The sequence below is a fragment of the Notamacropus eugenii genome, chromosome 2, assembly GCF_028372415.1.
Source record: "Notamacropus eugenii isolate mMacEug1 chromosome 2, mMacEug1.pri_v2, whole genome shotgun sequence".
Taxonomy (NCBI): Eukaryota; Metazoa; Chordata; class Mammalia; order Diprotodontia; family Macropodidae; genus Notamacropus; species Notamacropus eugenii.
In genome coordinates this window covers 412,265,777-412,280,504 of record NC_092873.1, presented here as the reverse complement: position 1 = coordinate 412,280,504, position 14,728 = coordinate 412,265,777, and the positions used below count along the sequence as shown (strand labels likewise).

General features: G+C 36.1%; 1 protein-coding gene across 1 annotated transcript in view; it reads right to left on the bottom strand.

Moving 5' to 3' along the window:
* Nucleotides 1-14,728, bottom strand: part of NVL (nuclear VCP like) — an 88,559-nt gene that overhangs the window by 33,285 nt on the left and 40,546 nt on the right. Inside the window, exons 12-15 of the mRNA XM_072647728.1 lie at nt 12,870-13,014; nt 5,261-5,525; nt 2,524-2,742; nt 1,731-1,835 (exon numbers count right to left, since the gene is read on the bottom strand). Coding sequence (XP_072503829.1) covers nt 1,731-1,835; nt 2,524-2,742; nt 5,261-5,525; nt 12,870-13,014 — 734 coding nt within the window. The remainder of the gene's footprint in view (nt 1-1,730; nt 1,836-2,523; nt 2,743-5,260; nt 5,526-12,869; nt 13,015-14,728) is intronic.

Sequence of the window (14,728 nt, the reverse complement as noted above, 5' to 3'; positions counted from 1 at the left end):
TTTTGTTTCCTCTCCCAAACAAATACTATTTGTCATATGGGATGGAGGAGAAGAGGAGGGATACATGATGTAAAAAATAAGAAACATTAATAATTTTTAAAAATTGCTTCTGTTGTCTCTACTACCTTTTCCCTGACTGGTAGCTGTTACTTCTGTTATCAGATACTGGTAGCCCACCTTATCTCACATTCCTTCAAGTGTTTCTTATAGGCTATTCATTCTCTACTAAGAAAAACTGAAGAATTCTGAGACAACATACCAATCAACTGAAAGCTGGAAAGCTTTTTAACAGGGATTCAAAGTGAGAAGTAGCTCCATTCCTTTCCATGGAGCAAAGAACATGGGCTTCATGAAGACTATTTTACTGTCACTTTAGGATTTTTCCATTAGAATGTAAGCTCCATGAGATCTAGGATTGTTTTTCTCCCTTTTGCTTTGTAGTACTTAGCATAGTGTCTGGCACGCTGATGCTTAATCAATGACTTCTGACTTATTTCTAAGCTTCAAAATGAGACTACTGAAATCTGATGGGTGTATAAGGAGGATATCATTTTTTGGTTACTGAAAATACAAAGATGTGGCAACAAAAAGGGTATCAAAAGCTACAGGTAAAAAAGATGTTTTTTAAAATTATAGATTACAAATTATTTATACCAGTTGACTATTGAAAAAGTTATCAGTAACTTTTTTTAAAAAAAGCAATACACAGAATTAAGAAAATATAAAATAAAGCAGGCAACTAGGTGGCATAGGAGATAGAATACCAAGCTTGAAGACAAGAAATGAGCCCAAATCCAGCATTTACTAGCTGTGTGACCCTGGGCAAATCACTTAACCCTGTTTGCCTCAGTTAACTCATCTATACAATCAATTGGAGAAGAAAATGGCAAAACACTCCAGAATTTTTGTTAAGAAAACCTCAAATGTGGAACTCAAAATGTTAGGATCAAATGTAATGTTCTTACCACTGGGAAATAAGAAATACAGGTTAAGGGGTCAAGAAAGCTATCTGGCCCTACAGGACAAAAGAGAAGACGGAGACAAGGGCAGGGAGGAAGGATAGAGGGGAGAGCAGATTGGTCACAGGAGCAATTAGAATGCGTGGGTTTGGGGGGGGAGGGGATAAAAGGGGAGAAAATTTGTAACCCAAAATTTTGTGAAAATAAATGTTAAAAAAAAAAAAAGATGTATCACCTGACCAAAAGTTTTAATTGCTTTATCTGTTATAAACTGTGTTAAAAATAAATAAAATAAATAAATAAATACATAGATGGAAAAAAAAAAAAAAGAAAACCTCAAATGTAGTCATTAAGAGTTGGACACAACTAAAACAACTGAACAAAAACCATGTCATCATGACGTACTTGCTTAAAAGTTCTGAGTGCAATTATGACCACAGAAATATAGGAGCTACAAATCTATTACTACATAGTTTCAGTACCAAACAGCTTTCCTCCACCACTTCTAAGTTCTCCAAATCCTTACTTGTAGTACTAGAAAAAGTCCTGAAAGTATCAAGTACATGCTCTTCAAAGGAATAGCTAAAGTAAGACAATGACTCATAAGTACCCCGGTACCTAGTAAAAGTGCTATGAAGTTATGGTCAATTTCATTCCTTTTACTCAGGTGTTACATCTGAGAAAACCATGTTTCTATTTACCATATTGGTACACTTGAATTTATCATGCTGTGTGGTACAAATATACAAAAATATGCAGCTGGATACCCACCTTTGCCAGGAGTGTCTTGCCACAACCAGGTGGCCCAGCAAGGAGGATACCAGCTGGAGTCATTAATCCAAGAGTTTTAACTTGATCTGGATAACGCAATGGGGCCTACAAACAAAAATCCCAACATAATTTTAATTATTAATCATTTTCCAACATACCCCCCCCAAATGGAACTAATTAATTGCAGTCCTGATGTTCCCATCAAAAGGATAAAAGACATAGCTGTTAAATAGGCTCAAATGTACCATATACCTATAAGGTGCTATTTATAAAAATGTCTGTTGTAGAGATCTCAGCAATCACTTAGGTTTCTGGAAAATGTCAATTTTATACAAATCACAATAGCAGAAGTCTGCCTGATATACTCTCTGCAATTTAAACTGATATCCATTTCTTATTCTTTTTAGCATATTTTAACAATAGATTTTATTTCAATTATTATTAAAGCTAATTAGTAAGAATAGAAACAGAAATTTAATATAAAATTTAAAGTTGAAGTTAATTTAAAATTTATTTTTAAACGTATTCAATTTCAGAAACACTGACTTAAGAATTTGGTCTCAGAATGAAACTTGTGTCTTTGATTAAGTCAAAGACACATATAATCATAAACTAAAAATAAAGAAAATCTAAGAGAAGTCTCAAAAGCACACACTACCCCTGGGGTAGAGGTGTTAATTTGCTAGGACCCCTAAAATAAAAATAAAGAGCCAAGACAACTATGTACACAACAGAATATAGTGGCGTGAATCTTTGCCTCTGCTTCACATGATTTAACATCAGACACACCTACCAATATTGCCATTGTGAGCTCTTCTCGAATATCTTCCAGGGCTCCAATATCTGCCCATGTCACATTAGGGACAGTGGCAAAGCCTTCCCTCTTAGCAGAAGGCTGTACTTTGGACAATGCAACAATGAAATCCTTCATTTCTATGCACAGCATCTGTAGCTGCTCTTCCGGGATGGAGTTGTGGTCCTTTAGCAACTCTAGGAGCCTCAGCAATTCATTCTTGGAGATAGGAGGTATGGGGGAGGCAGGGAGAGAGAGAATCAGATATCATTTAGAGTTTACTGAAAAAATCATATCTATGTTTTTACACTCATTTAACATTCCTCTTGCTCCCTGCCCCCCCATCTATTGCTGCTTCTCTGGAAGCTAGAATAAGCTTTGTTACAAATTAAAGGTTTCCTAAATTGATATCATCATAAATTTGACTTGGTGTCATTAAGGTTACACACATTGCAGTGAAATGGTCCTCCATTAATTTTCATATAATCAATTAATCAAACATTTAGTGTACTAGCTGCTAGGGGATTTCAAGTATAATAAATGAAACAAGAACTACACACCAGCAAATGTACAGCCCTCAGGAAAATAATTCAGTAATAACTGGATTGCTCCAGAAGAGTAAAAGAAATACCATCATCTCCAACTACATGGAAAGTTACTCTGAAGCTGTTGTTATTCTTCTACTTCAGAGAACAAAATACCCTAAAGGAAATAAATATACTTCCCATCACAGTATGCAGCAGTACAGAGCTAGCTACAGAGGTAAGTGAACAGTAAAATGGGCTATCATGACAAGGAATGAAATCTACAATCCTGGAAATATAGCCTAGTAGGAACCAAGAAATGTACAGAAAGGTGAGATGTGTAGCTCATTATTTAGTCTGAAAGAATATGTATCTAAGAAGGGAAATCATGTGGAAAAAGGAAAATTGCAGCAAAATTATATTTGTAAAAGGAAAAAGCATATAAAATACATGTCTTTGCAACTATTTTAAAGAGAAAAAAGTATTCTTATAAAAACCTGTGGAATCACTATCAGTCATCAACAAGTACGGATTATATTAGCTTAGGAGAGCTTTATTATACCCTCCCAGAATCATTTCTAATACTAGATGCATAACAACCATCAGTCTTTAATGGTTTAAATATTAACCATGATCCAGACGGAAGACCAGATCAAATGACTTTAGGTTCCTTTCCCACCTACAATCAAATGATATCTGAGACAACTTTTCCCAGAAAGGCCTGACAGGCTCTAGTGTATACCATTTTTAGTATGGTGTGCCAACAAACTCCAAGGGTAAGAATCTAGTGGAGGAAGTAAAGGAATACATAGGATCTGGATGGGCAAAGGGGAAAGGGAAAGGGAAAGACAGAAGAATGTGAGTGAAGGCAGGAAAGCAGGACATGCTTGCTGGACAGTGAGAGCTGCCTGTCTAAGCACAGGGCAGAGCATAGGGAACAATGGAAATGACAATTCTTATCCTTTCATTTTTCTGTTAAGCTTCTCCCTTAAATTTGGAACTCCTATTTGGTGAGCACTAGTTTTAAAAACACCACGCTTTCACACAGTAGAGAAGCTTTGAGAAATATGCATATTACAAACAGAAGGCCAAGTAAAGAAATACAGAATTATTAAATGGACTGTATATTTGAGAAAAGACTCTGCTTTCTGAAAGAATACACCATGAACTTTTCCTGACAACAATTCTCTCCCAGTATATTTTAAAGGTGATTCCATTCATAAGAATTTCATTAACAATCAACTTTTTCATATTTGAAGAGTTAGAAGGGACCTCAAAACCTATCTAGTCTAATTCATACCTGAAAAGGATTCCTTCTACAATATCCCTAACAAGTGGTCACCTAATCTTTGCTTGGTAAGAACTCTGAAAGTTTATTTCCCTTCAAGCCTCAAGTCAGGTACCACTCCTTCCATGTATTCTTCCCTGATTCCCCTCACTGAAACTATTTTCTCTCTAAAATTTGCCTAGATTTCCAAATTTTCTTCTCCTCAAATCCAATCAGCTCTCTCCTTTAACCCCACTGGACCAATCCTGTATTGGATAAATTTGTGTAAGGATCATATTTCCAATAACTAGTGAACTGCATAATAAACAACTGTTGAATTACTTAAAACAGAGTTTGCGTGTAGTTCCCAATGAGTGGATCAGACACAAAATGATCTGTATTTCGATTTAGAAGACCTGGGGTCAAATCCAAACTCTGCCACCTTATTACTTAACCTTTGGGGGCTTTCCCTGGCTATAAAAATAAAGGCTTCATAATCTCAAAAGGACCCATCTAATCTAAATCTAGATCCTATAACTGTTTTCAAAATTTTCATGAAGTACTATTCCCTTAAAAGGTTTCTGCCTAATAAATATTCTCCTGAAATTATTTTGACTGACTTCCAGGACTGTATGACTTGAAATAGGTACTGTGGCTAAGAGAGGAGGGAAATGTTACCTTAAACCAACCATAAAAATCCACTGAAAAACATGCCCAAATTACTTAAAAGCTCTGCAGCTGTGTAAAGTTTGCTGTAGATCCAATCTACTCAAAATAAATCATAAAGAACTGTTTTTTTAAAAATAATAGATGTTACAATTTTTAAGTAAACAACTGATTGCTTCATACAACTATGCCAATGATTGGGGACCTCATAAACATAAACTGGCTTAACTTAATTAAAATAAAAGGCACAAGGAAGAAAGTGTGTAGTCATTTACAATACCTTTACAGGAATGTCCTGTGATTCTGAATGATCTTCTGTTTCCATCAGCTCCACTGGGCTTCCCTCAGTTGTCACACCTCCGGACTGACCATCTTTCTGCTTCAACATGTTCAGCTTTAATAGGACCCTATCAACTGCACAGCTGACTGCTTCTTGACGCAGTGCCATCAGATCAGCACCAACATAGCCTGGTGTAAGGTGGGCTAAGTGACGAAAATCAAAAGTCTCAGGGAGCTTCATCTTTCTGCACAAAGTCCTAAGAATTCTGTCGTAGGAGAAAAGCATGAGGTAAAAATTCAGGGATCCATTTTAAATATATACAATTTTCTGTTAAATTAAAATTAACCCTCAAGATGCAAAAAGATCAAAAAAATCAAATTCATTACATCCCAATTCAATCCAAATATTTGCTGAGCACTTATGATTCTAAAGTACTATGGTTAAGTTGACAAAAAGAGCTAACTTTTCTGGATATCCCCAACTTCTAGTACACCCCCCCCCCATTTTGCATTTATTTTTTATACAAGAGCCAAAGTGGCATAGAGGATAGGGAGCAAGCTTCAAAGCTATGTAGACCAGGCCCAAGTCCTGCCTCTGGCATATACTAGCTACTGTCAAGATATTAAGGAACATCCCGTTTTCTAGGGCTAAGGCCCAGTAATCAGACTGTGCCCTGAGCTTGGCATAACAACAATCCTTGGATGATCTCAACCACAGAAGAGAAGCTATGAATCAGACTTGTCACACTGTTGCTGTTACTCTCCGTTATCAGGGCTACAGCTCACCAGTAGCCCTATATATAAGGACTGAGATCTCCCTACACTGTCTCAGGTCCCACCCACTAGGGCTGGGGCTCCAGCACTGTGTCCTTGCTTGCAAGCCATTTCCCTCACTTTGAAATTAAACTTCTGTTTGATTCCTGACTCTCCTGCCTCTAGCTTGCTTTGTTCGGCTCTAGCCACCTACTACTGGTTAGAGATTGGTTCCATCCAATTGATACTATATAGCCCTGGTCAAGTCTCTCATCAACTAAGACTATAAGAAAAAAAAAAAAGACTGTTGTAGAAAGGTATTGAGACCTGCACTAGTATATGGAGTTTCTTCATTTGTAAATTCCCTATAAGAGGTGCAGTTTTGAGGCCACATGTGGCCCTCTGGGTCCTCAAGGGCAGCCCTTTGACTGAATCCAAACTTCACAGAACAAATGCTTTAATAAAAGGATTTGTTCTGTAAAACTGGGACTCAAAAGGTCACACTGCTACAACCTATTCTAAGGAAATCACAGATCTAGTCTCTTTATAATTTATTCTATACACACTTATATAGTCACGTGTCTTCCCTGTTAGAAGGTAAGCTCCTTGATGGGGACTGTTTTATTCTTTCTAAGTGTAGAAAGACACTACCCTAGGAAAGTGTTTATCACATCACCTCACACACAGTAGATATGCATAATAAATGATTATCAATTGATTGAGAAAGTAAATGAGTAGTTTGGATAGTGGTAATGGGGACTTGAACTATCAAGACAATTTCTGAAACACTGTCACAATTAAAGCGACTAATTAATTTCTGGCTTGCCTTAATGAAAATTTCATCCTTGGAAAGGTCAATCAAAGAGTTTTTATTAAGCATTTATTAAGTGGTTACTATGCACCAAGTACAAGGGACAGAAATAGAAAAAGTAAGACAATCTCTTCTTATAAGGAGCTCATACTCTAATTAAGAGAAATACTACATAAAAAAGTGGACAGGATAAATGGAAACGTCTGAGTATCCTTAGGTGGTAACAGCAGGGCAGGTAACAATGCCTCAAGTCTTCACAACATAAAGCAAGTCAGATGGCAAGATCAGAAAGACCTTAGGAGGCAGCAAGGCAGATGGTAAAGTCTGGCCCAAGGTCCTCCATCTCCACAGGAAGTGAATTGAGGCTCAGGGCTACTCTGACCCTTACCAATCAAGAACTAGTTGATATAGTAGACATGATGGGAACCTTGGGGGAAGTGACTATTAGATGTCAGAATTCATGATAGAGGAGATGAACAATAGATATTGTCAGACATGTACCAACGTTCTAGGGACAGCACAGCTCAAACTGTAACTAAACTGGTAACTAAGGAATTAACAACTGTTTATTAAGTACACTAAACACGTCAAGCACTGGTGAATATAAAAAACATAGCAATCTCTTCTTCCAATGAGCTTACACTGAAATGAGAAAAAGGAGGAAAATAGCGAGAAGGGAGGGAGGAACTCTAACAGACAAGCAGGAATCAGAAACTGACATCTAAATGCTGCAAACAGACTGACAAATGCGGTAGAAAGAACATTAAATGAGTCATGACACTTAGAAAATTTTAACTGGTACAATTTGTTCTTGAAAGCCAATTTGGTACGTAGAGCACAGCAATAAGGATGCATAAGGTGATTCTTTGTAATCTTCCTTGTTACATAAGTACGAGCAAACAATACTGCTGATAAGCCAAGCGCCTGATATCTAATCTTAGCACTGAATCTGATTTCCTTGTGATGATGTAATTGCCAACATCTCCCCCAACCCCTCCCAAACATTTATGTTTGACCAGCTGGAGAATAACTTTATAACAACAAAAACAACGGCTATCATTTGTATAGTACTTTAAAGGTTTGCAAAGCTTTTACAGATATTATCTCATTTGATCATCACAACAATCCTGGAAAATAGGGTGCTACTGTTATCCCCATTTTACAATTGAGAAAACTGAGGCAGAGGTTATACTCTGGTCATGGTCATATAGCTAATCAGTGTCCAAGACTGGATCAAAAAGTTAGTCTTACTAACTCTAGGGCCAGTGTTCCATTTACTACAACACCAATTTTATTATACCTCATTCTGTTTCTCTCATATATCATAGGGTATTTTAATCTTATAATGAGAATTAATATTAATTGCCATTACTCTGAAGTGCAGTATTTTTGAGGGGTTAGTTAAAAGGTGGTATATGTAAACAAAATTATTTCATTATGTTATTTATATCTACCAATTATATAAACCAAAGGAAATTCAGTACATTTTTCTAGGTGTTGGGAGATGTGTGGGTATCTTTATTTTTAAAATCAGCTGGGATTATGAGTTAGTTTACTACTGACTCTGGATTGCTTTTGTACCTCACTTTTTCAGATGTTAACTGAAAATACAAAAGGTAATTTTCTAGAATAAGATATTTGCAAACATAGGTTGCAAACACAATTGTCCTCATTGCAAAATAAAAAATATCAGGCAAAAAAAAAAAGAAACTGAGTTGGTGAGCATTAAGCAGCTTCCAAAGTTAATGATGAGATCAGCTTCATTGCTAGGAATGCAACCCTATTTGATTTCTCTAGCCTGCACTTCTATTTTAAAAAGTTCTATGAATATAAATATTTAAAATTCAATAAATAATCCGTGGACTAATGACTGGTTTCCAAGTTCCAAGAAGACTACTCTGTCTTTCAGGTTTTCTGAAAACATCTGGCACAGTGATAAGAGGAATTAAATTCATATTAGAACTGCTAAACTACTTCTGGCTTCTTAGGGAAAAGATGGTGGGATAAGGAACAAAAGATGAGGAAAGGGCTTAAACTGATAAGAAGGAAATTATACAGGTGATTTGGAAGGGTTTGGACTACTGAAATTGGTCAGAAATTGAATCTAGGGAAGAAAATTTTGGAAGAAATTAAGAAAAATTTGAAAAGTAATCCCCAGGTCCAAACACAGGATCAAAGGCAAATTAAGTAGGATATTAAATAGACTAAAGAGGATTTGTTGTTATTCAGTTTTGTCTGTCTCTTGGTGGACCCCATTTGTGGTTTTCTTGGCATAGATACTAGAATAATTTGTCATTTCCTTCTCCAATTCATCTTACAGATGAGGAACTGAGGCCAAACCGGGTATGAGGCTTGAAGTTGAGCTCATGAAAAGGAGTCAGGATTCCTGACTCCAGACCCAGCACTCTAGCCATTGAACCACCTAGTGCCCCTCAAGAGTACTGAGGATTAAAGATAGTTAATGAGAAAAACCCAAAAAGGAAGACTACAAAAGAAAAAGATTAATCGACTACAAAGTGGGCGAAATTAGTCAAGAGATAAAAAGTTGGTTTAAGTTTTAAGGGGAGGTGGGTGTGGCTGCGTAATTGTAGCTAAAAATGAAGAAAATAAGTTGAGTAGTATTTAGCAAGTTATTAAGAGGTGGTGGTAATTGCCTTAAATTTTAACTTAAAACTAAAACTTAGGGTTGATAAGTAAACACCAAAAAGGAATAAGGCAGGCTTGCTGAAACCTTTCTACTCAGTTACCAGTTATCTCTTATTGCCAGATGTAAGGGCCTTTTCCCTATCACTTTTGACTTCTCTGCACACTTTGTCACTGTCAATCACTTTCTCCATTCCTTTCTAGTTTTCAAGACAAGGCTTTCTCCTACTTATCTAATCATTCTTTCTCAGGCTCCTTTGCTGGATCTTCCACCCATGTTGTATACATCAATTATGAGTATTCCCCAATGCTCTATATTTGGCCATCTCCAGTCATCTTGATCTATATCTTACCACTGGATCCAGATGGCTTCGGAACAGAAAGTGAGGCTGGTGACTGTGCGCAGCCCTCCCTCACTTACATCCACTTCACTTGCAAGTCACGGCATCCACTTCCTGCTGTCATGATCCTCTTGGAGAACAAAGAACAAACAACAACAACGATCTTGGGCCCTCTTTTCTTCTCCCTCATCAGCTACTACAGTTTCAATGATCACCTTTTTGCAGATGATTGTCTGAACTATTTATCCCGCCCTAACCTGACTCCTTACCCCTAGACTCACATCTAAAACTATCTCCATAACTGAATGTCCTGTAGACAACTTAAACTCAACATGTCCAAAACTGAATTTATCTTTTTCCTCCAAACCTCCCCTTCTAACTTCTCTATTACCATTGAGGACATCACCATCCTCCCAGTCTAGTTACCCAAACTCACAATCTAGTTGTAATTCGACTCCCTTACTCTCTCATTCCCAATAACCAAACTATTGATAAGTCTGTAGATGTTGCCTTTGTAATATTTCTGGTATCTACCCCTCCTCTCTAGACTGTCTGAATTCATCAAAGAAACTTACTAAATCTCCTCAGTTGGGGTATCAACTCACTGTCTTTTCATTTTTGTTGTCATTTCCAATGTAAAGGTTATTCTCCTTTTCAGAGGAAATTAAAAAATAAAAACTGAGCATTTCTGCTTTGTCTCTGTTGTCAGTTACATCCCATCCATGCTAAGCAGAGGTCCAATCCATTTGATTCTCCTTTTTCTCCAAATACTAAAACCCCGTTTTGCTGTCTTTAGCTCCCCATATCAGCCAAGGCTATTCCAAGCTTTAACTCTCCTGATACTACTTTCACAGGACCACGTCACATTCTTAAATTTATCCTCTACTATTCGGTTCAGCGTCGACCTTCTTTATGTCTCTTTTTAAAGTGTAAACTGGTTGGAGTTCCTTGTACATTCTTACTGATTTCTTCAGACAAACCCCATTTTTCTTTTGGAAACAAACTGTTTCTTTTTTGTCTTCATAATATTCTCAAGTATCTCCCATTCCTTTGGATTGACTTCCCTGAAGCATTTTACTCAATAAAATCCTTCCTTTCCTCTACACCCTGTATAGTATGCTTTCCTAATACCTAGGGTACATAACAGACTATGTCTAGATTTCCTCTCCTTTGTCATATCTCTAGGAGGTACTTTAATTAAATTAAAAACTTTTTGCACAAACTACCTCCTTGTTATTGCTGTTGTTGTGTTCATCCTTCGTTTTTGAAGAAGACTGTGATATCAGAGAAATGATGACATGACTTATACTTGACTCTGTTTTGAGTGAGGGAGGGCTGTGCAAGGTCACCAGCCTTACTTTCTCCTCCAGAGCCATCTGAATCCAGTGACAAGATATTCATCAGGATGACTGGAGATGACCCAGGATGCGATGGGAGACTTTGGCTTTTTAGGCTAAGGACTTTTCAGGTACTCATTTAAAGCGAGGTAATGCCCATTTGGTGAACAGGCCTCCTTAAAAAGTAGTCAAGGGGGATGGCCCCTTTAAATAGAAAAGAAAAATAAATGAAATCTAGCCGGGAGGGGGCAGGAGCCTCAGGAACCTCTGGACACCATACACAAAAGCTTTGTTGAATGACCAAATAAATGATGCTCATGATGCCAAGCTTTAAGCTACTCATAAAGCATTTGGATCTTTCTCATATTGTGATTATCCCTAACCTGAATATTATACATTTAATAAGTGTAAGGTATTTTTCCATAAGGGTAGATGCTTCTAGGATAGATTTGTACAAATTTATCTTCAGAAAAAAATGACCAGAAGCATTTGTTCTATTAATGGTACACCAGGAATGTCATCTTCAACATTCTTTTTACAGCAGAGGTACAGTCTGAACCAGGTTAAAATGTAATTGGGAAATACTAAACAAAATAAATAAAAACACAATAAAATATGATAATATTAATTTGTAGTTTGCAGGACGCAGCCTGCAGGGATCTGTTCCTATTTGACTTACATTACTGCTATACATGACTTTTAGATATTTGTCCAAAAAAACCTCAAAAGATAAAAATCCAAACTTCTTACTATTGGTTCCAATATTTTACCAGAACATGTGACTTTGGAGTTGATTACTGGTCCTGGAGTCAGGAGGACCTGAGTTCAATTTCAGTCTCAGACACTTGACATTTAACTAGCTGTGTGACCTTGTGACATTTAACCCCAATTGCCTTGCTTTTCCCACTACAAGAAGAAAAAAGAAAAAGAAAAATTTACCTTAAGATCTATGAATAGAGGAAGAATTTATGACCAAATAAGAGATAGAGAGGGTCACAGGATATAAAATGGATAACATTTTGATTACATTAAATTAAAAACTTTTTGCCCAAATAAAGTCAATGCAGCCAAGATTAGAAGGAAAGTAGGAAACTGGGGTGAAGGGGGAGTTTGACAGCAAGTTTCTCTGATAAAGACTTTATTTCTCAAATATATAGAGAAGGGAGTCAAATTTATAAGAATATGAGTCATTCCCAAATTGATAAAAAGTCCAAGGATATGACAAGTAGCTTTCAGAATTCAAAGCTACCTAAAGTCATATGAAAACAAAATGTTCTAAATCACTATTGACTAAAGAAACGCAAATTAAAACAACTCTGAGGTACCACCTCACACCTAGCCAATAAGACAGGAAAGGAAAATGACAAATAATGGAAAGGAAGTGGAAAAATCAAGACACTAATGAACTACTGGTGGAGCTGTGAATTGATCCAACCAATCTGGAGAATAATCTGGAAGTATCCCCATGATGAAAATGCTATTCACCTCCAGAGAAAGAACTGATGAAGTCTCAATGCAGACTGACACATAATTTTTTCACTTTATTTTTCTTGCTTTTTTTTTTTTTTAAACATGGATGGTTTCGCATGATTTCATATGTGTAAGTGATACAACACTTCTTGCCTTCACAATGGCTGGGGAGAGAATTTGGAACTCGAAATTTTTTTTAAATCAATGCTAAAAATAAGTAAATAAACAACAATTTTCAAAAAACAAAGAATTTACCTTTCTCTGGATGCTTCATCTGGAATACCTAAGCAAATTTCTCTGTCAAACCTTCCTGCACGTCTCAAGGCGGGGTCCAGTGAATCTGGTCTGTTTGTCGCTCCAATTACTAACACCTGCGCTGTAGCGGCCAGATTATTCAAGTCTAAAAGAAAAGAATCAATCAAGGAATTGGTGAAAATATTAACCCTCTGGATTTATCTTAAAGATTTTGTTTCACAGTAAACAACAAATACTGGCCTACAAAGGGTCCACTGCATACATCTGATTCCAGGAAATAATTAACATTGTTGTTTCTTATTCTTTATCTCTACGCAAATCTTCTTCTAACTACATGAGTTCATCCACAATATCTGAGTAGAAATGTACAGTTACAGCTCCATACTGAGATAGCCTAAGACGGAGAAGTTAAATGAGAGAGCCCTGACTCCAATAATCAATTTTCCTTCCAAACTGAGAATTTTCACATTCATGAATCTGATATTTTTACTACTCAATTTGAGTTAAACCATCCCAAAGGACTCCTATGAAAAAATGCCATCTACCTCGAGAGAGAACTGATAAACTCGAGTGCAAACTGAAGCATAATGTTCTCATTTCTTTGCTTTTCTTGCTTTTTAAAAAAATGACTAATATGAAAATATGTTTTGCAGGATTTCACATGTACAATTTATATTATATTGCCTGCCTTCTCAGTGAGTGGGGGAAGGAGGGAATTTGGAACTCAAAAGTTTAAAAGAAAAGAATGCTAAACACACATACATACATATACACGCACACATACACACACACTTTTTAAGAGAAAAAAAAATTTATTTGAGGTACTTGTGCCATCCAATCTTGAAGGGGAAAGATGACTGTTAAATTCCAATTTTAGTGTAAATAAATTGTAAGTAAAAAACTAAGTAAAAAAAAAAATCACCCATTTGGAAGTCTTTAAGGAAATCACAACAAAAAACCCCAACCCTTATGCCACTAGGTATCCTGCTACTTTAATTTATTTGAAATCTTCTCCTTATGTTAAGGTTCCTTAGGATTTATATAAAAATCAATACGATAATTTATACATTGCTTTTGCATTATGCTTACAAAGTTTTCTATCTTATCTCTACCTCACACAGGATGTGAAGTTGGATGTTAAGCATGAAGATAAGATTTATATATTCTTCTTCATTTGTATCCCTTGAGTCTTCAGTGCCATGTTCTATAATGATGTGGCCAATTAATCAGGAAGATCAACAATTTATTCAATCACTAGCATAAAAAAGAAGCTTCTACTAAGACTCTCTAAAGAGAAAAGCTGAGAAAATGCCCACTCTTGGTACAGAATACTACATTTGTTTTTGGACAAAAATGACAGGTTGGTTAATTTTACTGAACTGCCTTTTCCCTGCCTCATCTTTCCTTTTTAAAAATCTGTTACAAGGGTGGACTCCCTGGGTGAAGAGGGGAATAGATTCATACACAAATGAAATGTATAAACAAGGTATCAATAAAAGTAAGGTAAAAAAGAAATAAAAGTACTCCTTTCTTTTAAAATGAAATAAAATTAGGGGTAAGGTAATCTGCCAAAGCTGGGATCTTGTTCTGATTGCTAAACATTTCTAGAATAAATTTCAATTTTATATTTTTCTCAGAATTCATTACAAATTACCTATTGTCTGAATTATAAAGCACTTTAAACAAAATGTAGCTTTACTGCTTTCTAAAACAGAGTAATGAAGCTAGTTAACAAAGTTTGATAGAGGTTCTTAGAAGAACTGCTTTAATGAATAAAAATCAATTTGTAATTAGCATAAGGAAAAGACTATCTTGAGTATGCAAAAACAATTAAAAATAACTTTTCTCAAGTATTTAAA